At 39.2% G+C, this 18,209-nt stretch overlaps 1 protein-coding gene across 1 annotated transcript; it reads left to right on the forward strand.

Moving 5' to 3' along the window:
* Positions 1 to 573: 573 nt before the first annotated feature.
* On the forward strand, positions 574 to 17,723 carry LOC135084811 (insulin-like growth factor-binding protein complex acid labile subunit). The gene is made up of 15 exons (XM_063979551.1): positions 574 to 718; positions 1,712 to 1,989; positions 2,581 to 2,750; positions 3,590 to 3,846; positions 4,351 to 4,449; positions 8,726 to 8,827; positions 9,338 to 9,482; positions 10,112 to 10,366; positions 11,313 to 11,485; positions 12,794 to 12,997; positions 15,191 to 15,425; positions 15,955 to 16,154; positions 16,492 to 16,576; positions 17,177 to 17,372; positions 17,635 to 17,723. Exons 1-15 carry the CDS (start codon positions 705 to 707, stop codon positions 17,721 to 17,723), a joined length of 2,502 nt encoding a protein of 833 aa, XP_063835621.1. The 5' UTR covers positions 574 to 704.
* The last annotated feature ends 486 nt before the right edge of the window (positions 17,724 to 18,209 follow it).

Consider the following 18,209-nt stretch of genomic DNA (forward strand, 5'->3'; position numbering starts at 1 on the left):
TACACCATGCACTGGTTTGTACCCGCACATAATGATACGCAGCAGTCCCAAAACCTTGCACAAAGTATGTAAGGGAAGCAGAATACTTCCCACCAGTTATATCTGAACACATCGTCTGTTTGGGCATGAAAGCGTTCCCCTTCGACTTGATCGCATCGAAATTTTTCATTAATAGGCTTCTTCTTCCTTTTAGGTGACATTTTAGTAATATTCCTGTACGATTTTAATAAATAATAAAAATGCTAAAAAAATAATAAAATGTCAACATTACTGCTATGACATATTTTATTTTTGCTTGAGTTATAGCAACGATAAAACTGTACCAAGCAGTTTCACATCAATCAAAAACTAAATGTTTATTTATTATATTATAATAAATTCGAAAGAAAAAATTAACAAGATCCATGGTATTTCTAAAAAAATATTTATTAGTAGAAAATACACCGGAATATTGCATGATTTATGGCAATATTTATTATTGGTCAAAAGACAAAATCCATTGCCAAGAACTAAATATGTTCTGTGGTCATGATGACGGCTGGGGCGAATAAAAAAAAAAAAAGTAGTTTTGTGTTGAACATGGCGGGGTAGGCTGTGCAGTTTTTCCAGGAAAAATATTGCGTGAATATCAGCGCAATTAGAATGTTACAACTGCTGAAAACAACACAGAAACTGCAGGATTTGTTGTAATCGATAATCAACTTATGATTACTGACAGGTAATTGTTTCAAGTGCGTTTTTTCGCTGGTGAAAGTAACATATTTACGCCTTACATAGAGTAGCGCGTAACTAATAACAAGTTTTGTCAAAGTGAAAAGGAATATTAATGCTAATTGCTTGGTTTATTGAATACACTAATATTTTAGAACGAGTATTGTAATTATGACGAATATTGCACGAGATGGAAACTGGTTTTTGTGACCTTCTGCTAAGTTTTATAAAAGTTTTTGTGTTGTCACTTGCAAAGTTTTGCCTTGAAAAGTTATTCTTGTAATTAATTGCCATGTTATCTACGCAGAAAAATATTGAACATTAACAATCGAAGACTATGATAGTGCGTTTTTAAATATTTAGTATTTTTATTAGTCTATGATAGGGGATTTCTTGAGTGTGACTTGTATGAAATTAGGCAATTTTTGTTGTTGAAATATCTTAAATGTTAGTCACAATGGAAAAGTTAAAAAGAGTATGTCTTAGATGAGAACTTCCCCAATATTCTATTTTATGGGATAATCAATATAGGATAAATCAACTTAAAATTCCTTTTTTTAATAATGTCTGAGTGATTTTGCCCCTTTACTGTATTTTGTACAATTTATGGAAGTTATGAAGTAAATGTACTAAAAAGTTTACCCAAAATCGCAAATTCAAAATTCGCTCAATAAAATATTTGATTTGATTTGTTCGTTCATTTCCGCAAAATAACGTCTACTGTTGCACTAAGGCCTTGATGACAGCCTTGATGATATTGTCTGACTATCTCAAGGAAATATATTGTTTCCTAGAAATATCTAGACAATGAGAGATATTATTTCTATTTTAGGAAGTATGAGATTAACATCGTTCATTACTTTCAGCCCAATGACGTCCACTGCTGGACAAAGGCCCTCTAGGGATTTCCATAACGACCAGTCCTACACTGTCCGCATCTAGCTATGTACCACGATCTTCACCAGATCTTTGTACTAATTTAATTTTGTTTCTGTTACAGATCTACCTACCCAAAAATGGAGATTCTACTATTTTTCACGCTGTCAACACTAATTCCCCTTTTAAATTCCGAATACATACCACCAGGACCCAAATATCCGTGCCCGAAAGAGACAGACAGACTGCTTATGTACCCATGCGTGTGCGAGAAAGGGACAGATGCAGGGCTGTACGTTCGGTGCGAGAATACAGGGCTGGCGATCATGAGTGTCGGTTTGGGGAATTTAGCTGGATTAGGGTTTCCGATAGAGAGATTGGAGATCAAGGAAGGGAGATTTAGTAAGTATTGATATTAAAATAGTTTTATTTTAAAGATGAAGATAGTATTAATGCTTTCTTAAATTGTCTGGCCAGCGTGGGGAGTGTAGGCCAAATCCTCTGTTAGCCTCTGGTAAATTAGGGGGGTTTTTCTCCTGCAATGGAGACTAAATTTTTTTAATTAGTATACCTATTGAAAAAAAAAAGAAATATCATTATCATCATCATCTCAGCCATATGACGTCCACTGCTGAACATAGGCCTCCCCCAATGCTTTCCATGTTGCCCGGTTGGTAGCGGCCTGCGTCCAGTGCTTCCTGTTGCCTTTATGATGTCGTCGGTCCACCTTGTGGCTGGACGTCCCACGCTGCGTTTTCCGGTACGCGGCCTCCACTCCAGAAACTTGCTGCCCCATCGGCCGTCAGTTCTGCGTACTATGTGCCCTGTCCATTGCCACTTCAGCTTGCTAATCCGTCAGGCTATGTCAGCGACTTTAGTTCGTTTACGGATCTCCTCCTTCTGGCACAAAATATCGGCTAAATAAATGAAGATGACGTGTTTAGGACATTTTCTTAGCATTACTATATAATAAGTGATTTTGTTATTTTCCAGCCCGCCTCCAAGGACCAATGCTTCATCGGTCCACCATAAGGGTGTTACACATAATCGACACGCCCATACAAACGATAGAGGAATACGCACTGGCTGGTGTGAACCGCACTTTACAGGAGCTGCGGTTTTACAACACACGTATGGCGGAGTTTCCTAAAGAGGCGTTTAAAGTGAGTTAATAAAAGAATAATCACAGTACTATTGGCTAAAAAGGTTAAGCTATAGCTAGTATTATAGGTCTAGTGATATGGGAGCGGCATGGGAGGGTGTTTTTTTTGGGATGTCTAAACTCAGGAAGGCTTTTAGGCACTATTGGTGCTTCAGATCTGTCACGTCATGTCAGTGTCACCTCTCCCATACCTACCTGAGGCACTGACTGAGTCGCTAGACCTTTAGCAGATGATAACAAGTGGTGGTAGCTAAAGCCCTGTCTGTGAGCACGTAGAATTTTGTCCAATGACCCCAAGCTACCCATCCTTATCGCTCGCGCGTAATTATATTGCTGTCGCGACTGTGCGACGGGCGCCCGCAGTGAGTGTGCGAGCGCGACAGCAACATAATTACGCGCGAGCGATAAGGATGGGTAGCTTGGGGTCATTGGACAAAATTCTACGTGCTCACGGACCAGACTAAAGTATTGGTTACTGCTTTCTTTGTCAACTTTAGCAATTTAATTCCAGTAGTGAAGAATAGGACCATCCCCACTCCAATTTAAATAATTTATCAGTATTTAGGCCCTTTTTCGGACACTAATTGTACACATCCCTAATATAGCTTGCCCTACCACCACTTTGGGACAACATATTATGAGCTGGTGCTGAGAAGAAGTGGCGGAAGAAACTCAGTCACCTTTGTCAGCCTCTTTTTCAATTAATAGACACAGGAAATATTACATTACAATATTTAATAACAATAATAAAGCCTTTTTTTCGAAAATATTTACATTTTACAGTAATCAATGTGATTTAAAGATTACACATTATTTAATAACTTAATATTAACTTTTCAGATACTCGGCAACCTTTCAATCCTATCAATTGACGGTCACCAAATAACAAAACTGGATAAAGACATTTTCGCTGGCAGTGAAGCCGTGGGCAAATTAGAAAAACTCCACATAGTCAATGGACTGCTATCAGACGTGCCCATAGAAGCGTTTCAGACGTTGAAAAAGCTTAAAACTTTGGATCTGCACGGGAATAAACTGGCAACACTGAAGCGCAACCAGTTTAAAGGGCTGAGGGACACTGAAGTTTTGGATTTGAGGTAATATTTTTAAGATAAGATAAGATAGTCAATTATTGTCAAAACTGTGCATACATTGTTGTTACATGGATGTTTTAACACAGGAACCAACAGTTTGCCCATTTCGGATGTACAATATAGGTAGGTAAAGAGAATAATATGTATAATTTACAAACATAACTTTTTTTTAAAGGTATTTAGAAGGAAATAAAAAGTTTTGTTTGTTGTTAGTTTCTTTGTGGACCTTTTTTTATTGTGTTGCCACAAAATGAATAATTGAATGAACTGAGTGGTAGATTAAAAAGATCACTGATTAGATTCATATGAAACTATTGAAATTAAAGTAATTAAAAGTATTGCTATTACAGAAAACACTTCTTCTTTTTTGTTAATGGCAATACTCGTCGAGGCCGACTTGATTTGTGCCATTTTCAAGTGAGACGAAAACAATGTTATAAATAAATTGCCAGCACTAATAATTTGACAATAATTATCACAATATCCTTTTATTTTTTTGTTTTTCAGTTACAATATGATACAAAAACTGGACGGCAGCCACATTGGAGACATGACCAAACTCGGTTTCTGCAACGTCAGCCACAATCAAATTGGAGAAATAGCAAGGTAATAACGAAAACATTTATGTAGTAATCATTCAAATTAATAACTTTCACAAAAGTAATTTCTTCTTAGTAAGTTTGCTAATCAATTCCTTTTTTCGAAGTCCAAATTTTTTTGTGATGGGCAACACTGCGCTATAAGCCTTTTTGTATTAGCGGTCACCAGTTGGCGCTACTGTAGAGTAAGGTCCTGCTATCACTCACTGTGGTTAAGAGCCATTTTACATTTTCGTGCGAATTTCTAAGATTTTGGAAGCATGAATTACTATCTTAAGCAACACCCAGATATTATTGAATAACTGCGAAAGATAGGTCAATCCTTAGTGTTGACCATTAATGAAACGGATTTACTAAAACTCTTTTGCTTAATTCTCAGTGCCCCATCTCCCACAACCATTTTACGGAAAAATTGCCGCAGACTCAATTTCAAAGTCCTGTATCTATTATTTATGCTCATATAATAAGCTTAAAAATATATAGTAATCATCGGACATATATTCTTGTTGTCCATTAATGAAATGGATTCTTGAATTTCACTACCATTATTGAGTAAAATTTAAAAATAATTTGGCAAATTTGAAGATTAACGTCACATTTTGATCGTGGTTTTTGGTTTAAAAACACAGCAATAACTGCAATAAAAGTATCCCAAAATACAGAATATGCATTGTAGAATAGATTTCTGCAGTTATTGTTTAAATATTAGTAACCACTTTGTCAAAATATTGATGTGAATATCAGTATAAATTACAATACGCAAGCCGACATCGATTAGTATGGCGCGAGCGCCCGTCAAGGCAGGACCTGTGTCACTTTTCCCGCCATGACGTTTACGTGCGTTCGTGTCGTGAAACGGTGATTTATACGGCGACCAAATACATTTGATACTATGCCGAGAGGTCCCTGTTTCAAGTCGGCCGTTTGGTGTAGTGGTTCGAAACGGACTAATATGCCGAGAGGTCCCGGGTTCGATTCCCGGCCGAGCAGAAACTGAAAGGATGCCTATTTAGATGTATATGTTACGGCTAAAGATAGGTGTGAACATAAACTTAAGATTAGCCGGCTAAACTTAAGTTTATCTTCGACGAGGTGTTAATGTTAGTTTCTTCTATCTTTAGCCGGCTAAACTTAAGTGTAACCGCAGACCCCTGGCTAAAAATGTAGAAGGAAATGGAAAAGGAAACAATGTAATAATGTTTACTACTTTGACACGAAAACTTAATTAAGAAATAATCACTTTCATTACACATACTTTTATGTACCTATGTAGGTATTCAAAATTACAATTATTACAATAACAAAATATTAATTACTTAAAACAATATCTACCTAATCATTAAAATAAAATAATAAGGAACCATTTGGTCATTACAGAATCTTCTGTAGGTATTTAAAATTACAAAATAAAAATGCGCGCGCGTTGTCTCCCCACCGCCCCCTCAAGCCCTCCGCCGGCCTGGCGCGCCCATCGAATACATTTTTAGCCGTTTCGTTTTGGCTAATGTGCACATTAGCCGGCTAAAGATGGAATATCACGACGCAAACTAACACGTTATCGAACTTTAGCTGCTTCTCGAAGATAAACTTAAGTTTAGCCGGCTAATCTTAAGTTTATGTTCACAACTATCTTTAGCCGTAACATATACACACATAAATGATCTCATATTAATCACATTTACCAAATCATGAGGTAATTATTCATAATAACCGGCGATTATTCATAATTTTCACATTTATCATATTTACCGTAACATTTATATTTTATGCATAATTAATTTATTAACTTCTAAAATATATTTTATATCCTATTAATACACTGGTCATCATAAAAATCGACCCACCCGCGACAAGCACTTTCAAACGTATGCATCCCCACTTTCCACCAATATTACTATACTATATTACTATTTAAAAGCTTAGTTCTAAACTTCATTTCATTAAAGGAAAGGATTTAACCCCAAAAATGTGTCTGTAGAAGAATCCAGAGTCACTTCTTCAAAAAATAGGTAGTTACGCTTGAACCAACTTTTATGGCTATAAAACTGTTAAGTTAGGATTAATCGCTATCCATCTGCTAAAGAGGACACGTGAGATCATTATTTGGTTTTATAACCATAAAAATTGGTCTAATTGATCCCAGAGGTGAGCCCAAAGTGAGGTCTTTTTTCAAGTTTTTCAAGTCACATTTATTGTATATGTTAATCGTTTATTAGGAAATTAAATGTGTTTTTCTTTAAGGATATTTATTGGGCTTTCAAATAACACCAATATTGTTGGAGAACCATGATTGTGTCAGTAGAAACGAGTTTTCCTGTAAAACGTAGGTGGGCCGATTTTTATGATGACCAGTGTAGATGAAGTGCTTCGTATTTTAATAAAATTATTACCTGACTAGGTTAAAAAGGTGTAGAATGTTATTTTGGAGACAGCTTGCTTCCATAGAGAGAGATGCTAAGTAATGCGCTGAGTTCGAAACTCAGTGTCGCATTAGAAATTCACACACACAAAGAAATCAAAATATGTGCTCATTATCCACTCTGGTATTAGTATTTAACGTTCGAATAATCTTTAGTACTATGCAAGCAATGTAAACTGTTTACATTATCATTGCTTTCACAAGCAATATGTTCTGTTTTTGGGCATATTGTTCACACCGGCTCAAGGCTCAAGGGGGTGGCTCTTGTCACATCTCCCTTTAGTTTCTGTGATCTGTGCTTGCTTCGAAATTGATGTCAATTAAATATTCCTTAGAGCTTTTGATTTAAATTATTTTTTTATTTTGACACGTGTTTGAAAAATCAAGGTCAGATTGCAAGAAAACGTAACATTGCAACTCGCAATGTCTCAATATTGATGAGGAGATTCCATTGTAAAGTCTGTATTCGTTCCTAGGATTCCCCTAATACCATCAAATTAAAGAGAATTCAAGAGAGTGCAGTTTCCCATCTCATGCTTAGGGGCCACGGTTTAAAATAGCGTGGTTGCATAGAGCCTACAACGGGCACCACGTGCGCTGCTCATACTAATTTTCGATACAAAAGCAAGTGTTGGCGCCCTCACGAGTTTTAGCGGAGTGCCATTATGGTAGCGGGAGTAGACTTAAGGGAAATCTATGCTTCTCCGACGGCCAGTTGTATGTAGCATGCTCCAGAGTATGCGCACAATTCTGGTCAACGCTAGGGATGGATATAAGTGTCGCTGTCGCTGGCGACAGGGTCTTCTTGTTCAGGGTTCATGGCGTAGGTCTCAGGCAAAATAAGAGTAAGAGGGCATTTTTTTTTCACTATGTGACTGTCTTTATTTTGTACTTAATATATATTTTACATATACCTATTCGTGTTTCATTATTATTAATCGAAATATAAAATTTTTTGAAAGATTACATAAACTCTATTAAAATTTTAAATTAATTTATCAAGTTTTAATACCTTATTCTACCTTAATATTAATAACTTATATCAAGTCTTAATACGGTCACGGCTCAAGATTTTTTTGTCCATTTCGGCGTTCTTTTTACTCTTTTTACGTTGCGTTGACAGTTTGTACCTAAATTCGCGCGGAACTTTTTTGTGAAATGGCTCTTAAGACACCACCGTCTTGCAAACTGGTGAGCTCTTTAGAGGTAGGAATGAATCTATTTTAAGTGTCGGCTGTTGTTATTCCCAAATAAATAAATAAATTTACATTCACCAGGATGGCGCCACTGTAGAGTAAGATATTGTCGGTCACTGGTGGCGCCAACTAGTGACTTATTGTATCAACTTACTTTGAAATAAAAAAATACTGAGAGAAGAAAGCATTTTTACATTACGCTTCCCCAACCCGTCTGGCCAGGTTGAAGAGTGTAGGACAAATCTTTCATTTGCCTCTATAAATTGGAGAGGGTCGTGCTCCTTCAGTGGAGACTAAATGATCCAATGATGATGATGAAAAAATGGGAATCTTTTAGTTTAAAGTTTTTGTTTCATCATCATTATCTCAGCCATAGGACGTCCACTGCTGAACATAGGCCTCCCCCAATGCTTTCCATGTTGCTCGGTTGGTAGCGGCCTGCGTCCAGCGCCTTCCTGCTACCTTTATGATGCCGTCGGTCCACCTTGTAGGTGGACGTCCCACGCTGCGTTTTCCGGTACTTGGCCTCCACTCCAGAACCTTGCTGCCCCATCGGCCGTTAGTTCTGCGTACTATGTGCCCTGCCCACTGTGGGGCTGGTTTAGAAACTAAAGTTATGGTTTTATTAAGAAGTTCTTTTTTCATGCTTAATTCTTAAATTTTCACAGGGGTATGTTTGCGAGAAACACAGTGCTCAAAGTGATACATTTGGACAACAACAAAATAAAGAAATTGGACACCAACAGCTTCAGAGGAATGCGGTTTTTGAGGTAAGAGTAATGTCAAAGATGTCCCAAAATTTATGCATGCTAGGCCCAAAATCTGTACCTCTATACCAAAAGATAAGCTAATATTATAGGTAACACTTTGTTATCATCCAATTTCTTTACAATTTTTTCATTTATTGGTTCAAACAAAAATATAATTTTAAGAGTAGGCGCAGACCATTGATTTTTCGTCGGCAGTTGGGAAGCCCATTCAACTATTTTGTCGGCCAAATCGAATCGGTGTAATGTGCGCACTTCCATACATGCCCATACTGATCAACTGCCCGTCTATCGGCCGACGAAAAATCAACGGTGTGCGCCTAGGCTAAAGTAGTAATAGAGAACAAGTTGCATTTAACAAGTGTCATTATTTTAAGTTACTTTTGTGAACGCTATAATGTTACCTTGTTGGTGATCAAATAAATAAATAAACAACAAACCATCATGGTGCTATGGTGAATAAATTAATTTATTATATTTGATATGAATTTGTGTATCCCTTGTTTTTTCCAGGCGCCTGTTCCTCCAAGACAATATGATATCCGACGTCGGTCGTGGTACGTTCGCGGCTGTTACACGTATTGGAACTGTAGACTTGGCGCGCAACAGAATCACTAAAGTTGATTATCAAATGTTCCAGCAGGTCAAATACGCTGAGGTGAGTGCGGGGCGTTAGCGGGGAATACATGGGGCGTTTGCGGGGAGTCCGTGCGGCTTTAGCGGGGAATACTTGGGGCTTTAGCGGGGCGTATGTAGATCGTAAGCGCACTAAGACCAAGTAGAGCGAGGCATTCATGGGTAGTGCATCAGAGGGTGAACTTACATATAACTTACAGGGATTTTTATTATGAGTATAGGTGTAGATGCGAATGCGTAAGGTGTACCCTAGAACAGAGCGAGGCATCCGTAAGGCGTGAGCTAAAATGGATATTGGTGGGTGTGGAGTGCCCTAGAATCGAGTGGGTCGCTTGTGGGGCGTTTGCGTGAGAATGTACATAGACTGAGACTAGAGGCGTCCATTCCGAACGAGTGGGTCAGGCGTTTAGGATAGTTTAATGAATGAGACGACATGATATGGGATATAGGAAACGGGGCTTTAGCGGGGAATGCGTGGGGAGTTTGTAGTGTCACCTGTGGGTTTTTCAGAACTAGAATAAAGTGTATTTTTACAGTTGTGTCCTAGAATATTGATTAATGTTCCCAAAATTTTTAACCAAAATTTAAAAGGAATTAGCTTATAAAATATTTTCTCTTTCATGAATTTTAATTCTTTTTTAAAATTTCCAGCTTATAAACCTAGCAGAGAATAACATAACCATCATAGAGGCACAAGCGTTCACGGACCTATATCTAGCGGTCGTAAATATATCGCACAACTCTCTAGAGAAGATCGAAGCCAACGCATTCCAGAATTGCAATAATATGACTCTACTGGATTTGAGCTATAACAACCTTCAGGATATCAATAAGAACGCGTTCGATGAGAACAGCTACGCGTCTGAGTTGCAAGTGGCGTATAATAATTTCACTGATTTTGGGCAGGTGAGTGTTAAAAAGTATTTTATTCAGGGTGGGCGCAAAATTTTTGCAAAAAGAATTTTTTTTGTAAATACATAAATACACAACAAAAAGCACGATGTTGTCCCGTGAAGAACTCCATATTGACTAAAATTCATGAAGTTATGCACAGTTTCTTTCTCATCAACCACGTGTTAGGGACGCGTTTCGAGAAATCAAGTATTGCTATTTGCAAATATTGGCCCATCCTGTATTTTCCAATGGGGGTCTGAGAACACCAAATTGGACTCTAATTATTATTATTATCCTATAGTAATCGTATTCTTTATAAAACTGGTGCGCTGTTTTTTATTTCAAACTAGCTGACCCGGCGAACTTTGTTCCGCCTTAATGGCAATAAATAAGCAGACATTTTTTTTTAATTTCGAACGGTATAAAAAGTATCCTATGTCCTTCTCCTGGCTCTAAACTACCTCCCTGACAATTTTCAGCTAAATCGGTTCAGCCGTTCTTGAGTTATAAGAGGAGTAACTAACACGACTTTCTTTTATATAATTAGATAACACGATTACCATACCTATAGTATGTATGTATATTTGTAATTCGGTTTTTTTGAACTACAATTATACAGGGTGTTTGGTAAATGGGTTTAGGAGCCGACACTAGCCCATGTTAACATGGGCATATAAATGGTATGGTGAAGTCAGAAATTTGATATCATCATTTTATTTTTTTAAATTTTCATACAAAATAAATTTTATAAATTCCGATTTGTATAAAAATTAAAATAGTTAAAATGAAGATATCAATTTTCTGACTTCACCATACCATTTATATGCCCATGTTAACATGGGCTAGTATCGGCTCATATACCCATTTACCAAACACCCTGTATTGTGTTTTTTTTAAAAATCTATTGGAATTTTACATTTTAACTCGGCTATGTTAATTGATACAAAATTCTTTCCAGATACCGATCCACAATATGACTGGTATCCGCGTTCTCAACGCATCGCACAACAACATACAGCGCATCCCTCGCAACGCGTTCCCGAAGTTGTATGAGCTTCATACAGTGGACGTCTCATACAACAAGCTGACGGAGATATTCAACGCGGTGTTCCAGAACTTGTTCTCTTTGAGGTAAGACCAGGCCTGTTCATCTCCGCGAGTTTACATCGAAAACAAAACACGCACGATGGCCCACCTACAGGATACTATTCGACAAGGCCTCACATACGAGCGAACGTTGACTCACGCACGCGTATTCTTGTGTATGATGGAAGAAAATAAAGAAAATGGTGTACTAAATACTGTGTAGTATTTAACTGCCTAAATAATAATAAAAACACAGAATGTACTTTTTTACGTTGCCTCAAGACACTGAGAGGTAAATAAGTAGTTAATATTATTCATGATAATTCATGCTAAATCATGTATTTCCTCCGCCATTTTCCGCAGTTTGGCACCTCGCGTCACATCATTTAATTTTTACCGAAGTCAGCCCTATAGCTTCGGCGCAGTGCCGATCACTGACGTTTGTCAACAAAATGGTGCTCGACTCTTGTGACAGGCTAAATTACACCATATTGTTAATGACATTGAGCATACATTTTTTTAAATACCTTCGCGGAGTCAAACTTCTGTACGTAGTACTTATTATTATTCTGTGATTTAACATAGAATCTAAAAAAAATATTTTCTTTTTCTGTTTCTGTTTACTCAATTTTTAAAAACGATACCTATGTATAAACTATTTGTGAAAACTATTTTGGCAAATGTGAAGTTTAATTGGTAACTCTATATGTGTTATAGAATGCTGTTTGTTTGCCTAACAATAAAATAAAAAAAAAAAAAAATACGCTACTATGCCTCCAAACCTATAGGAATGGTTTGGATATTCCATGTTGTTTTCCCACGGCGACGGCACATCTCGTATTTTGCAGGTTGTTAATACTAAAAACTGCCATGAACATTGAACATCCCGTTTGCAAAAAAAAAGATCCCTACGAATTTTCAGTTCTTAGTTTGAAAGAGTCTTAGTTTATTTCGGTATTACACTGAACGAGTAAAAACAGGATCCATTTCAATTACAAGTAAGTGTTGTTTTATATACGTGTTCCCTCTACCAACTTCCTGCATTTTTTTTGCAAACACCCGTACCGTAAAACACCGTATCTACTTGCAAAAACAGGATACTCTAGTGTGAATATAGAAACGGGACTATTCCCACCACTGCAACTCCTATTTAGCCAGGATCTACAGCTTGACCGCCATAAAAATCCAACCAATGAAGGTCAAGTTTGTCCCGGGGGAAGTTAAACTGTCATTGGACCCGCAACGAAATTAATGTGAATACAGAAGTCTAGTTTTGCAATTAAATTGCTGTGGGAAAAGACCCTTACAGGTTTTTAATACGTTTTGGTTTTAATTCACTGTTTTTTTTTCCAGATTCCTGAACCTCAGCCACAATTCAATGCAAGCCATCAAGCCAGCGACCTTCGGGACCATCCCAACAGTCCTGTCCCTGGATCTGTCCCACAACCAGTTGTCCGACGTGTCCCGCGGCAGCCTCGCCAAGCTGGCCAGTTGTCGCGAGCTCGACATCAGCCACAACCACCTGCAGAAGATGTTCCAGATACCCATCAGTTTGGGGTGAGTAGTTGACGCCACTGGGCACTAGTTGACGCCACTGGGCACTAGTTGACGCCACTGGTTACTAGTTGACGCCACTGGTCACTAGTTGACACCAATAGTCACTAGTGTACACGACTAGTGCCTGACCAGCTGCGGCGCCACTAGTCCCGGTCCTGTCCCTGGATCTGTCCCGCAACCAGTTGTCCGACGTGTCCCGCGGCAGCCTCGCCAAGCTGGCCAGTTGTCGCGAGCTCGACATCAGCCACAACCACTTGCAGAAGATGTTCCAGATACCCATCAGTTTGGGGTGAGTAGTTGACGCCACTGGTCACTAGTTGACGCCACTGGTCACTAGTTGACGCCACTGGTCGCTAGTTGACGCCACTGGTCACTTTTGATACCACTAGTCACTTTTTGACACCACTAGTTGACATCACTGGTCACTAGTTGACGCCACTGGGCACTAGTTGACGCCACTGGTCACTTTTAGACGCCACTGGTCACTTTTGATACCACTAGTCACTTTTTGACACCACTAGTTGACGCCACTGGTCACTAGTTGACGCCACTGGTCACTAGTTGACGCCACTGGTCACTAGTTGACGCCACTGGTCACTAGTTGACGCCACTGGTCACTAGTTGACGCCACTGGTCACTAGTTGACGCCACTGGTCACTAGTTGACGCCACTGGTCACTAGTTGACGCCACTGGTCACTAGTTGACACAACCACTAGACACCACTAGTTGACACCACTAGTTAACACTACTAGTCACTTTTTGACACCACCACTCGTTGGCACCACTAGTTGACACCACAAGTCACATTTTGACACCACTAGTTGACACCACTAGTTGACACCACTAGTCACTAGTGTACACGACTAGTGCCTGACCAGCTGCGGCGCCACTAGTCCCGGTCCTGTCCCTGGATCTGTCCCGCAACCAGTTGTCCGACGTGTCCCGCGGCAGCCTCGCCAAGCTGGCCAGTTGTCGCGAGCTCGACATCAGCCACAACCACCTGCAGAAGATGTTCCAGATACCCATCAGTTTGGGGTGAGTAGTTGACGCCACTGGTCACTAGTTGACGCCACTGGTCACTAGTTGACGCCACTGGTCACTAGTTGACGCCACTGGGCACTAGTTGACACCACTGGTCACTAGTTGACGCCACTGGTCACTGGTTGACGCCACTGGTCACTAGTTGACGCCACTGGTCACTAGTTGACGACACCGTTAACACCACTGGTCACTAGTTGACACCAATAGTTGACATCATTGGTCACCAGCTGACACCACTGATCCCAGTTGCTACCAGTTAACATAAGTATCATCCAATTGACATCACTAGTTGACACCACCAGTTGACACCACTGGTCACTAGTTGACACACTAGTTGACATCACTAGTTATTGTCTTCAAATTCGTTGGGCGTTGTTGTCTTTGGATAGTTTCTCTAAAATAAACTTTGTATCTTTCACAGAGAGCTGAATTTCGCTCACAACAACCTAACCGAGTTACTCTAAAGCTTGGTCCGTGAGCACGTAGAATTTTGTCCAATGGCCCCAAGCTACCCATCCTTACCGCTCGCGCGTAATTATGTTGCTGTCGCGCTCGCACACTCACTGCGGGCGCACGTCGCACAGTCGCGACAGCAATATAATTACGCGCGAGCGATAAGGATGGGTAGCTTGGGGTCATTGGACCAAATTCTACGTGCTCACGGCCCAGGCTTTACAATGCCTGGCCTACTATGAACTCTCTACTACGTCTCAATTTGTCTTCAAACCCTTGAGCCATTGCTCTTTGGATAGTTTCACTGGTGAAATCTCAAAATGATCTTTGTATCTTTCACAGAGAGCTGAATTTCGCCAACAACAACCTTACCGAACTATTCAACATGTCTAAAATTGAAAATAAACTTTATTTCTTTCACAGAGGGTTGAATTTCGCCCACAACAACCTAACCGAACTACCCTACAATGCCTGACCTACTATGAACTCACTACTCCGTCTGAACCTATCTTCAAACCCTTGAGTCGTTGCTCTTTGGATAGTTTCACTGTTCATACTCAAAATGATCTTTATATCTTTCACAGATAGCTGAATTTCGCCTACAAAAATCTCACAATGTCTAAAACTCGCCCTCAACAACGTCATCTAGCTACCATACCATGTCTAAAACTGAAAATAAACTTTATTTCTTTTCACAGAGGGCTCAATTTCGCCCACAACAACCTAACCGAGCTTCCCTACAATGCCTGGCCCACTATGAACTCACTACTCCGTTTGAACCTATCTTCAAACGCGCTGGGCGATCGGCTGTCTTCGGACAGTTTCAGCGGGCTTCTAACGCTGCAAGTGCTGGATTTGTCAGCGAATGAGCTGTCCAAACCGCCGTGGGAAGCGCTGAGCAAGCTGACTAGCTTGCAGTACTTGTATTTGCAGGTAAAAGTCTTATTTTTTATTTTTTATGTGTGTTGTGACAACTTGCTCTATAAAAAACTCGTTCACGTGCGAGTTGACCACCTATTTGCATGTTATACAAGTTGCTATAATTAATTAGGCCAATCACAGTTCCTATTATAAAGAAAGTAGCTTTTGCTCGTCTTCGTCCGCGTAGAAGTCGATGATATAATGAATAATAATTAATTCTTGATAATTTATATCTTCCCTTAAGTTTGAGTAAAAATGTGGCTCGTTACCGACACCTCACGCGGACTTCTTTAAGAGAAAAAAAAATTGATAGGTGTGAAAAATAATTGAATTCCAAAGGTAGAAGAAATGACTTTCAGAACATTTGCTCTATTCGGTTCAGAGGTGGAATTGTGTAAAGCAATCGTTATCATTTGACAGTTCATAACGTACGATAAAGTCAGTTAAACAAAGCGTTTGACAGAATAATAGTACGTTATGAACTGTCAAATTGAATACGATTTCTTTACACTATTCCACCTCTGATGATAATATTTTCCAGGACAACAACATAACCTCCCTCTCAAAGTCAGCCTTCGGCAACCTGCCCACCATGTTCAAACTGGACCTGTCGCGCAACGCGATCGAAACTGTCGCGCAACAGTCGTTCGGCGGCCTGCAACAGTTGCTCGACTTGTCGCTGAGTGGCAATCTATTGGAGCGGATACCGAACGAGGCTTTTAAAGGACTGGTTGCTTTGAGGTTAGACAATTAGTTTAATAAATTAATTAGTATTGGTATGTATGTATTTGGGAATGAGTGTTCCACTAGTCACTAGTTGACACCACTAGTTGACATTACACGTCATGAGTGGCCACCACTAGTCATTAGTTAACACTACTAGTCGGTCGACTCCACTCAATAGTCAGTCAACACCACTAATCAATCGATACCACTAGTCACGTCTAGTTGACAGCACTAGTCGGTGGATAGTGGCGCCAACTGGTTAGCATAAATTAAGGAAACCGTCAAACTTTGACAATGCCAGCATTGTTAATGCCTATAAGTTTAAGCTAAAATACTTTGGTTTTGTTTACAGAAAGCTGGACCTCTCGTACAATATGCTGGACAAGATCGACAATAAGACCAATGGATTGTTGGACGACTGCTTATCGTTGGAATCGGTAAGTTTTCCAAGATTCTTACACCACCAGTAACAAACACTATTCGTATTGACATATAATTTCTTAAAATAACTCAAAAAAGCAGACGTTGAGTCCGCAAAAAGATGTTTTTTGTTTGTTTGCTGCAATAAAAAATAAATAAATTGGGTATATTTTATAGGGATGTTAAGGATAATGTAGTTTCGGTTATGGATACGGTTACGGATATTGAAATAATATTATACCGGTTTCGGTTACGGATATTTCGGATATCCGAAAGTTTCGGTTACGGTTACGGATATCTGTGCTAAGTATAGAATGCCATAGTGTAGATTCCAATAGTTGTCCAACTTTGGCATCTGACACCAAAGTTGTTTTCTATTAGTCTCACAAAAAAGCTTTTATCTTATGGGAAAAAACTCATGTAGGTACTTTAAAATGAAATAAATCAGCGTAGGGACTTGCTTTACTCTGCCTACATCCGAAACTATCCGAAACCTTTGAATCGGTTTTGGTTATGGTTGCGGATATTTTTTTATTTCGGATATCCGAAACTTTCGGTTACGGATATCTATAACATCCCTGATTAAGAGTATCTTTTAATTTATGATATTATTTCAGGTGAACCTAAGCCACAACAGGTTCGGTTTCCTAACCAAGAAGATGTTCCCGGCCAGTCCGTGGATTCCATATAACTTGAAGGAAGTTGACCTAAGCTACAACGAAATACCCGTGGTGACACTAGACCTTACTTTGGGCACTAAGAAAGTGAAGAAGTTGAATCTAGCCGGGAATATTATAAATGATGTGCGCGGTTGTGAGTATATCTTTAAATATCGTTCGTTTCAGCCAAATGACGTCCACTGCTGGACAAAGACCTCCCCCAAGGATTTCCACAAAGACCGATCCGATTTGTGAAGAATACTTTTATAAATATGTGTACAAATATCTTGACAAACATCTTGACAAGTTTAGTGTCTGTGTAAGAAATATTTATATTTGATGTGGCTGCAATATTAATACATAATATTTGATATTGTTTTCAACAGAATTTATTGCAATATTTAAAATATTTTCAGATGTCCTTGGAAATCTGACGTCTCTGGAGGTTTTGGATCTTTCGTACAATAATTTGGAAGATCTAGTTTCGAGAACTTGTAAGTATTAACTTATTTCTTTTTAATTTAGCGTTAACTTTTGCCCTCATTGAGATTCGAACCCGGGACCACTGGGTCTAAAACTGGTGATCTTGCCAGACCACAGAGGCGGTTATGTATCTAAAGCCCGGTCGCCGAGCACGTAGAATTTCGTCCAATAACCCCAGCGCGTAATTATATTGCTGTCGCGACTGTGCGACGGGCGCCCGCAGTAAGTGTGCGAGCGCGACAGCAACATAATTACGCGCGAGCGATAAGGATGGGTAGCTTGGGGTCATTGGACAAAATTCTACGTGCTCGGTGACCGGACTATAGATTTAGATTGATAATATCAGTGTACTTAGTGCGAGTTTACACTAAACATCATCCCTAGCTACTGCAGAAAAAAATACATAAATGTATGACAGATTGTACAGCGTCCCTAGCGGATACTTCAAGAACTAATTCAATGCAAACTCGCACTATGCGCATAGTAATTTAATCTTCAGTTTTTAACT

The sequence above is a fragment of the Ostrinia nubilalis genome, chromosome 27 (assembly GCF_963855985.1).
Source record: "Ostrinia nubilalis chromosome 27, ilOstNubi1.1, whole genome shotgun sequence".
In the NCBI taxonomy this organism is placed as follows: domain Eukaryota; kingdom Metazoa; phylum Arthropoda; class Insecta; order Lepidoptera; family Crambidae; genus Ostrinia; species Ostrinia nubilalis.

Coding starts and splice junctions, on each gene's coding strand:
- LOC135084811 (XM_063979551.1), top strand. Junction 2,751..3,589: donor TTCCTAAAGAGGCGTTTAAA/GTGAGTTAATAA, acceptor TTAACTTTTCAG/ATACTCGGCAACCTTTCAAT. Junction 15,426..15,954: donor TGCAGTACTTGTATTTGCAG/GTAAAAGTCTTA, acceptor AATATTTTCCAG/GACAACAACATAACCTCCCT.